Below are 10339 nucleotides of genomic sequence, written 5' to 3' on the forward strand. Positions count from 1 at the left end.
CCAACTTCTACCTTGACAGATCTCTGGAGAGCAAGAGGAAGAAGCAGGGGAGCAGTGCTCCCCGATCCTGCACAAGGGAGGCTGGCCCTTCTCAAAAGGGAATCTCCGTTTCCAGTTGTGAATGGTAAGGATGCTAGCTTATTGGGGCAGCCTTCCCTCACAAGTTGGACTCGGAGGAAATTGCTTCCTGCAAACTTTCTCCTCTGCACTTCCACACACAGCAGCTTCATCCTGTGCCTCCTGTGGGGGGGGGCAGGCAAGGCTGAGAGAGGGGATCCGGAGGTCTCCAGTGGACGAAGGCGAGACCAGGGCGAGCACCAAAGCCTCGTCCACCAGAGGAGCCTCACCATCTCTCTCAGGCCATGCGGAGTTTGAGTTTGACATGTCTGTGCTAAAGGGACATAAATTATCTAAGGTGGGACTCCCATTCATGTCTTGCAGTAGCCAGTACGCCATGCCTTTTAATTAATTTTATTCCTTTTAATTAATTTTAAATTTGTATTGTTTTGTATGTATTTTAAATAGATTGTCAGCCGCCCTGAGTCCTACGGGAGAAGGGCGGGATATAAATCCAAAAAATAAATAAATAAATAAATAAATAAATGCCTTACCTCGATTTTTTATGTAGATGCAGTAAAGTAGAACATCTGATTTGCATAAGCTCTGTACTTCAATTTTTTCCCCCAAAAATGCTTCTATTTGAATTTGGATTAGCGGTATTATTAGGTAATGAACAGAGCTGATAGCTACAGAACAGATATTTTGTTTTGCTTTGGTCTTAATTGTGTTGTACTATCCACACTATTTGAGTAGGTTTCATACTAAGATTATTGAGGAAAAAATAGTTCAATAGAGGCTGTGGAATGGCCCAGGGTGACTCAGAGTTTGGGCCATTTCTGTTCTTGGCCACCATAACCCTGATCCAAATCTTTGAGGACATTATATATACCTTTAGATACAGTTTTTTGTGATCTGACCTTGAAGGATATTGCTATCAATGCTTTGTCCTACTTAGATCATTTTCTGATTCCTTGCTTGCTTGCTTACCCAAATTTGGAATAAAGTGCTATCAGCATGCTATCAACTGAGGTCAACTGAGGGATGCTTGCAAGCTCTGAGGGAGCTATTGAGGAGAAGCAGACTCACACTCAACTCTGTCAAGACTGAGCTGTTGTGATTTGGGCCATCTGGCCCTGGAGAATCTCATTGTTTAGTGCTGGATGGGGTGGCACTTTTCCATTTAGGACTGGAACACAATCTGAGGTTTTTCCAAGATTCACAGCTCCTTTTTAAAAAAATCAGGTGGCAGCTGTTGCTAGGAAGGCCTTCACATATATTCACCTTGTGTGTCAGTTATGTCCATTCTTAAATCAAGAGGCTATCCAAACAGTCACTCATGCCTTAATCACTTTTATAGGGATGATTGCAATGGGCTCTAGATGCCGCTGCTCTTTGAAATCATTTGGAAACTTCAGCTGGTTCAGAATGCAGTGGCCACAGGCACTAATAGGCTCACCTTTGCTTAGCAACGTGTGAGCTGCTCTAATTGTCAGTTAAGTTGAAGATGCAATTCAAGGACTGGTCCACAAAGTAGGGCCTGGCTCTCTGAGGGGCTGCCTTTCTCCAGCAGTTTCAGACAGACCTGGACTACTGCAGATCCCATTGCTCAGACAAAGTGATCTGATGAGACCCACCTTTGTCTATGCTCTGCCAATCCTCTGGAATGGCATTTCTCTAGGGATTCCCCATGGCTTCTTCCCTGCTTTCATTGAAAAGATTGTCAGAAGTTTGGCTTGGTTCCCCAGGCCTTGGGTTAAAGTGGATGATGGGTTTCTTTGAGAATATATATATATTCTCAAAACATATATATATATGTATGTATGTATGTATGTATGTATGTATGTAGGTCTTTAGTTATTCGGGTTTTCTCCCGCATAGAATTAAAAGTACCTTGGCGACGTTTCGACGAAGTCACATTCGTCATCTTCAGGCTGGTGTCTTCAGCTTCGTGCTTCTAAGAGTGGTGTGTGATCGCAGCTGTTTCTTCCTTTTAACTGCCAGTGGGGTTGGAGCTGATTGGGTGGGAGCTTGGCTGTGTTCTGATTGGGTGGAGGTGTGTTCTGATTGGTTAAGGAGCCTGGCTGTGCTCTGATTGGTTGGGGGGTTCGCTGTGCTCTGATTGGCTGGGGGGTTCGCTGTGCTCTGATTGGCTGGGGGAGTGTTCTGTTTGGGTGGGGGCTTTGTTGTGCTCAGGTTAGTTTGAATAACTAACCCGAATAACTAAAGACCTACATACAAACACCCGCGAAAACCTCAGAAAATATATATATATATATATATGTATGTTTTCTGAGGTTTTCGCGGGTGTTTGTATGTAGGTCTTTAGTTATTCGGGTTTTCTCCCGCGTAGAATTAAAAGTACCTTGGCGACGTTTCGACGAAATCACATTCGTCATCTTCAGGCTGGTGTCTTCAGCTTCGTGCTTCTAAGCTAAGCTGGCTCAGGAATTCTGGGAATTGAAGTCCACGAGTCATAAAAGAGCCAAGGTTGACTACCCGTGGTTTAAACCCTCCCAAGGATGTTAAGGATTCAGGCAGCTTTATAAATCTTATAAATAAATAATAAATAAATAGATCAATACTGTTTGCTTTGACTTGCAGTGATTTTTCTCAGTTTTCAAGGCCTTCTCTCAGCTAGGGATGTATGTACGAAGCCTATGAGCCGTAGCCCTTCCCTTTACGCTGAAGCCCTTGCTTCAAGGTGCCCTCTTGTTGTTGTTCTTTGTCTTTTCCACTGAAAGTAGCCTGTCTTTTTTACGTTTCAGAATCTTGCTGCCAAATGAGGACATTGGACAGTGGAATAGGAACCTTTCCTCTTCCAGACTCAGGAAACCGTTCAACGGGCCGACACGTTTCTAAACAAGGACTGGATTTAGAAAACGAAGATTTCACCTCACCCGAGCAACCTTTTCCTCAGACTCCATCTGAGAAAGCCCAAACCCTAGAACGAGAAGTGCCTTCAACAACTAATAAAAGCCCGGGATCTGTCGAGAGTGTAATTTCTCATTCAGCATCAGATCCTACAATGGCTGATAGAGGCGTGCGGGCTTTGCAGAGTCATCTTCCGAAAGCAGCTTCTTCAGGTAAAATGACAGCTTCTGTTTTTCCAAATGAGATGCTCTGTGTCCACCTGTCAGTTCTCGTTAGCAGAGACCTCCCAGTGATAACGTTGTGTAAAAACGGGTGAAATATGCAGCTGAAAAGACACCTCGCATTACTGTAGATCAGACATGTCAAACACAAGGCCCGCGAAGTGGTTTCATGTGGCCCGCGAAGCCATCCTGGAAACAGCGAGGGAACGGCCCCCGCTGCCTTGGCCCTGGCCCAGGCCAGCTGGGAGCCAATGTACAATTTTGTGGTGGCCATCTATGCTGAAACGCATTCAGTCTTAGCTCCACAAGGCCGTCTAGAAACAGCAAGGAACCAGCCCCTGCTGTGTTGGCCCCGCCCCCTGGATGCATGCTGGGGAGGTGTCACCCTTTGTGAGGAATGAAGAAATGGACCATGCCTTGGCGCTTGCCCCGGTCCCACCCCCTTCTGCCAGAGGGCCTCAGATCTGTCCCACTCTTGCCCAGGCCCCCACAGGCCCCCTTGACACGAACGACGTAGAGCTGGCCATGCCCACCCAGTAGGCCACACCCACCCCATCCACACCCACCCAGTAGGCCGCATCCACCTGGCCCCCCAAGGGCAACCACAATGCTGATGCGGCCCTCAATGAAATTGAGTTTGACACCCCTGCTGTAGATGTTTTGCAAACCCCTGATCCCAGTGAAATGGAGAGGTTATGATGCTAAATGGTAATCTACTGTCTTATAAAGAAGACATAGCATGTGTTAGGGGTTCTTTTTCAAACTCTACCCAGTTAGACTGACCCAGATTCAAGAGAGACACAAACATGCTGGGCCCTGGATAGTTGGTTTCTTTCTATCTCCCTATAAAGGTTGGGGAGATGTTCTGTTTTGTAAAAACAAGCACATGAAAGCGATCCTATATTTGACTCTATTGTTATCACTTTACTATCACTATGATAATTGTATGACAATTAGTACATTTGACAATGTTCATATTATAATCTATATTATTACTATTCAATATACTATACAATATACTATATTATTGCTAATACGCATCAACATTTATTACTTAAGTCTGTTCTGTCTTAAGTCCCCCCCCCTCTTTCTCCGAGATTTCTTCTTTTTCTGTTAATGGCCACAATGTAGAGTTCTTGCATCTTTTTTTTTCATGTTGTGCTTTATTTAGCTGAGCCTTTATACTTCTTTCCCTCTCTTTTGGAGCATCCACTCCTGCTGAGGGAAAGCCACCTTCATTCATTTGGTTGCTGTACTCTGCTGGTGGCTACAGTGCTCCAAAGCACACGTCTTCTACCACACCTGTGTCAAGGTTGCAGCTTTACTGGCAATTCTGCTAGGCTGATGCTGGGGAAAAAGCACACATAGGAGAGAAAGAAGGGAGCAGAGGTTCCAGCAGCTTACTCTTCCATGCCATGTCTTTAAATACTTTGTGGATAATGTCAAAGCTAAGTCAGGGCACGTTTAAGCTGTAGCCCAGGGGTGTCAAACTGCCAGCCTGTGGGCCGGATGCGTCATGGTGAAACCGCGCCCACCCCATTGCCGGCAATGGAAAAAAAGTCACGATACGTCGCGACACATCACGTGATGTTGCGCGTTTGACACCCCTGCTGTAGCCAAAAGCAAATTGAAGATTTTTCCAGAGGTGGCAGAGCTTTTACTTTTAAAATACTTGTGTGTGTGTGTGTGCTTGTAATGTGTGGATATGTCATATGTGACCATATGGGTCTTAGTCCAGGTGCAAATGCCAGTGTCAGCTCTTGAAAGTACCTCATGATGATGATTGTTATATGAAGCATTCATACATCTACATCTAGAAATAGCTTAACCATTTTATTCAGAATCCCAAAGGTGCTTTTCAAAAGGCAACTGGACATTCTTGGGGTTTTTTTTCCCCTTGAAAATGTTTTGCTTCTCATCTAAGAAGCTTCTTCAATTCAGGTTGAACTGAAGAAGCTTCTTGGATGAGAAACAAAACATTTTCAAGAGGGAAAAAAACCCCAAGAAAGTCCAGTTGCCTTTTGAAAAGCACCTTTGGGACAACCATGACCTGGATGACTGAGAGTCTCCATAGACATTTTACTGAGTAGTATAAAAGGCTGCCCTTTTCAAGTTCATCAGAAGTACGTGAATCTCATGCGCTAAATGTTATTTGTTTAAGTATTCGAATCATGATCCCGTGTACTTCATAAAAGAAAAAAATGTTTAAAACAGAAAGAGTATGTTAACATGTTTAGACTGCACAATTGTTTGGCAAAGCTGACCTTTTCTCCGATTGCCACGTTCAAATGAGAATTAGAAATCTATTGCAAGAATCCCAAAGAATGTTTTGCTAATGTGTCAATATTTAAATTGAACAGATGAATAAATAAACTACATTAAAGATTCTTGAAAGTTTACGAGACACCTTCTAATTAAACATGCTGGAATGTAATTGATTTAGTAAAATTCCTAATACAGGTTTGCACTGCTTACAACAGAATGCAAATACATGCTGAATCCTTCATTGGAAACTCCCCTGCTCATTTCAGATTGTAGTTAAAGAAAAGGTTTCTTAAGTTAGACTATTTTTTTTAAAAAAAGTGTATTGTTAATTAATAGCACAACTAGAGGAGATTTAGGACAGAAATCTTAGTTATAGATTATATGCTACATGCTTGAATAGCCACATGTGTGACCTCAGTTCAGCAGCGTGCTATAGAAAAGACTCCATGATTAAACACTGTCATTATAACAAATTGAATAGAAACTGCAAGCACTGAATTGCTTCATAAGAAGTCAGTAGCACTGAGATTGTCCTGATCTTAATGCTAATATTCACTGCACCAGCCTTCTACTGTCTGTTTCTTAATTAAATTGTCTTGAAGAGATGTGTTTTTTTTTAAAAAAAGCAAAAAACAAAAAAACAACCTGGTATGCTGCAGATTGGGAGGTCAACATTCTCACTTTCAAATGTTATCTTCTCACCAATCTCTCTTTTTCCCTCCCATATGCATGCATACGGTGAATCTTACAAAGCACTGTGATTTACATGTGCTCTTGTTCTACAAGTTGTTTCATTGAAAAAGAGTAAATTATTTGGTTAAGAACACTTGTGGTGAGAGAATTTTTTTTCTATTGCTTTGTCCTTTTCTTCTCAGTTAGAAAAATCTACCTCTGATGGTTCCCTTCCTCAAACTTTTCATTAAAAAAAATGGTCAGGACCCATAGATCGTTGTGATTTCAATGCCAATGTGTTTTATTATTTTATTTTATTTTATTTTATTTTATTTATAATTGGAGGTTATATGTGCTCTGCTTGCACATCCCTAACAATAAGGATGGCTGAGTATTATGCCTTTTTGGTAATGTAACTATATGTAAGAAGTATATTCCATGATATTAAGTGATTTGGCTTGCAGGATTTATATCGAGTTAGCTTTGTCTACTTCTTCCTCCATTTTGTAGAAATGGAGCTATCAAGCCCTTAGCAGCAGCTTACAATAAAGAAGCAAGATTCCCACACAGTCTTCTTTCCACAAATTTATTGAAAAGGAAGAGGTTTAGTTTATAAAAATGTTGGCAATTTGTTGCATTTACTTTAACACCCAATTTATTGCTAAATGTCTTCTGGCAGAGATGACTACTGTACATCTTTTCCTGATAAAGAAGAATGTGCGGATATTCTGCATTTGTAACATTTTGCAAGCCACTCTCCTCTCTTTTTCCCATGACCATAGTGTAATCAGTCAATTCATGAATGAATCTGATCCTTACATGCAAACATAATCCAAGATGCTATGCTCCATTTCTTTTTGTTATCCAGGAGTAACAGGTCCCGTGGGGAAAAACAGTCAAGAATCGAGTTGTTTGGCTTCGGCATCATTAGATGATTCAGAGAAAGAAAAAAACAGCAACGTAAAGATGTTTCCAGACTGGAGCAGCAAGAATGTTATCAAAGCCAAGGTATAAATGTAAAATATTTTGAAAGTATTTGGCTTATTTCTCAAAGTTTATTTATTTCTCAAATTTATATTCTGTCCATCTCTTAAGTTATTACCCCACTTCATCCTCCCAAACTCTGTGATGGTAATTTGATTATAACACATTATTAGAGTTGATGGATTGATGGATGGTATTCTGAATGTCCCAGGTTCAGCTCTGGCTTCTCCATGCTATATTGGAAAAAATTCTTATCTAAAATCCTGAATAACTATTGCTATTTAGTATAGAGCAATAGGCAAGATGGGCTTAAAGTCAAACACCCAATAAGGTTCATGGCAAGGAAATACCTTAACTCTGTTTTTAGACCAAATCCACTAGCCTCTCATCATTTCCATACAAGATGTTAGCTGTTTAACAGAGATAAGAATGGTAAAATAACATTATTGCTGAATATTTTGTGTAGCAGTAGGTTTACCAAAAGTAAACTTGCATTAAACTAAAATTCAGTTCAGTAATATATCATGCATATTCATTAGTATTAATATGTTATATGTGCTTTCCCCTTTCATTTACAATATTTACAACTAATTTTTATTATTGATTGCAGTTAATTTACAGGGGAAGAATTTGTGACGTGATGTCAAGTAATCTATCAACTTAAGATATTAAGCCTTTGTTATCCCCAAACATTATACAGTAGAGATTCATTTCATTTTCTTTTTTGTACGTGCTTATGTAGTTTCATACTATCTCTTTTTTAAAAAGTGATCATATTCTGCCTCTTACTATGTTCCAGGAAACTGAGGTCAATTGCAAGAGAATTTGAAGGCCAAAGTTTAATGTGAAAAATACATAGAATATTTTGTGCTGTTGTTATTTCTTTACTGCAAGTGTTAGCAGCCTTGAATTTGATAAAAGAGGCAGTGAACGTAGGAATGTTTAAATTCTTTGCTATAACTTTTTTCCTAATCAAAGTTCCCTTCATCCAAAGCTACTTTCCTTTTTTGAAGTGCAAAGGATATATGAAGCAGTTATATTTTCTTCTCCAAGAGAAAAATATCTGGGTTGATTTCTCTTGAAAACTTGGACTGTGTGAAAGAGTAAAAGAAAAGCCCATTGCATTTCTGTGATCAAACTCAGAATTTCCTTTGGAAAAAGGAGAAGAAACACATCAAGAAGATACTACATGCCTACCTTGCATCATTTTTTTTTAAAAAACTATACTGAAAAATTAAAATCATACAATTATTTGCATTGTGCCAAATAAAGAATTAGAATAAATCTAAAGTCCTTTAAGATAATAGTCTGAATTATTGGATTTGAGTGGGAAGTCCTAAGTTTTATTAGATTTTTATCTCGCCTGTATTATTTTTATAAGTAACTCAAGGCGATGAATGTATTTAATACTCCTTCCTCCTTTTATTTTCCTCATAACAACAATCCTGTGAGATGGGTGGGCTGAGAGTGATTGGCCAAGTCATCCAGACAATTTTCATACCTAAGGCAGGATTAGTATTCACCATCTCCTGATTTCTAAGCCAGCACCTTAATCACTACAACTTCAATCACTTTTTGTGGGGAAGCCCTCTAGATGACTCCGAGCCAATCACTCTTTTCTCAGCTCCATCAATCTCAGCAGTGATTGTTATGAGGAAAACTCAGTATAGTACTATGCTTAGATATAAGCACAAACCAAATAAAAACAATAATGCTAACAGAAGATTGTACCACTGGGGGATGGTATTGATTCAGGTTCCCCACTGCAATACAGTACACTTTGTTTTATAGGAATACACTGTAGAATTGGATTCCTGCGCTGGATAGGGACTGTACTAGATCAGGGGTCCCAAACCCCAGGCCACGGCCCACTAGTGGATCTCAGCCCGTTGAGAACCGGGCCTCACAAGCAGTGGGTGAGCGCATGCGTCTGCAAATGGAGCTGTTCATGCTTGCGCGAACGTCTACCACTCACACATAACCATCCCCTCCCCCACACACACCAGGCCCCCCAAGCCGAAAAGGTTGGGGACCTTATACTGTACTAGATGATACCTAAGGTTCCTACAATTTTATGTTTCTTTAATATTTTATTTATGTATTTATTGAATTTATTTGTCACCTATCTTGTAACAAAATGACTCTGTGCGGCTTACAGCATTAAAACTTATAATCCTAAGAAATAAATATCTCTAAAACAATAAAAGTACAAATCCCAACCAATAAAATTATAATATAGGGAATCTCCAGCCCTCAAAATATTCCCCAAGTATTTGTTTGCTTCCATTTCTGTCAGTTCAGAGACTTGTTGGGTGACTACTTCATACCCCAGAGACAACAACAGGTAAATGACCGACTCTGAATTCCTGAGTTGCCACTAACTCTTCATGGATCCTTTTTACATTTCAAATGCTTTTGTTATAACATTAAAGCAAGATGGATTCTCTAGCTGGATTGTGTGCAAACTGGTTTTAATACTTAGGTTGTGCTGGGAGAAAGTTCAGGGATTGTGACATTTAATGACATAATCGGTAGCAAATGGCAGCAGTTAAATAAATTGTGAAAGAGATTAAAAAAGGGGGCTCACCTTTTTGCCTGCACTCCAGACCCACTGCTTTCACTGAAATGTTTTCTGTTTTGAGTCAAGGAATTATATGTTGTTTTGTACAGGACAGGGCACTGAGAGTGTGCACTTACTCTGCTAGCAGTAGCAGTGATACCGAAATGGAGCTAGAGCATGAAACAAATGATTTTGGAACTGGAGGGGAAATGTTGGTAGATTTAATGAAGAGCAACAAACAAGGTACTGTACCATTTGTGCATGGAAATGTATTAATCCCACTTCTGTGGTGACACATGCTTTTTAGCCATCACTTCTAAAATCTCATTACTCTTTATTGTATTTTTACAGCCTGATTTTTGTAGCCTGATTGTGACTAGATGTCAAACTATAACATTTTTAGTTGTAAATCCTTATGGTGTAACTAAAACAATATAATATTGTGTTATTGCTTCAATAGTATATTGTACAACACAGACACACGCACATGTCCCATACTTAAATAGTTTAAAAGAAGCCAATGAGCCATGAACTTAGCTCCTATTCTCTAGTTAAAGTCGTATCTAATTTTCCTTTGGAAACAGACATGGCCCTTTTCTCCCATGTTTCTCTAGATCTTTCACATACATTAAATATAACTTAAATAAGAGCCAAATAACTAAACTCTTATTCTTGTAAATGTATGGTTGATAACTATTACATTTTT

The 10339-nt window shown here is 39.9% G+C and overlaps 1 protein-coding gene across 1 annotated transcript in view; it reads left to right on the forward strand.

Moving 5' to 3' along the window:
* LOC107294826 (nck-associated protein 5) overlaps positions 1-9926 on the forward strand; it is a 45126-nt gene extending 35200 nt beyond the window's left edge. Inside the window, exons 5-7 of the mRNA XM_015824092.2 lie at positions 2826-3143; positions 6958-7097; positions 9744-9926. Of these exons, the coding sequence (XP_015679578.1) occupies positions 2826-3143; positions 6958-7097; positions 9744-9926 (641 nt within the window). The remainder of the gene's footprint in view (positions 1-2825; positions 3144-6957; positions 7098-9743) is intronic.
* Positions 9927-10339: the final 413 nt, after the last annotated feature.

Source organism: Protobothrops mucrosquamatus, unplaced genomic scaffold (assembly GCF_001527695.2).
Source record: "Protobothrops mucrosquamatus isolate PMUCROS unplaced genomic scaffold, P.Mucros_1.0 scaffold2113, whole genome shotgun sequence".
Taxonomy (NCBI): domain Eukaryota; kingdom Metazoa; phylum Chordata; class Lepidosauria; order Squamata; family Viperidae; genus Protobothrops; species Protobothrops mucrosquamatus.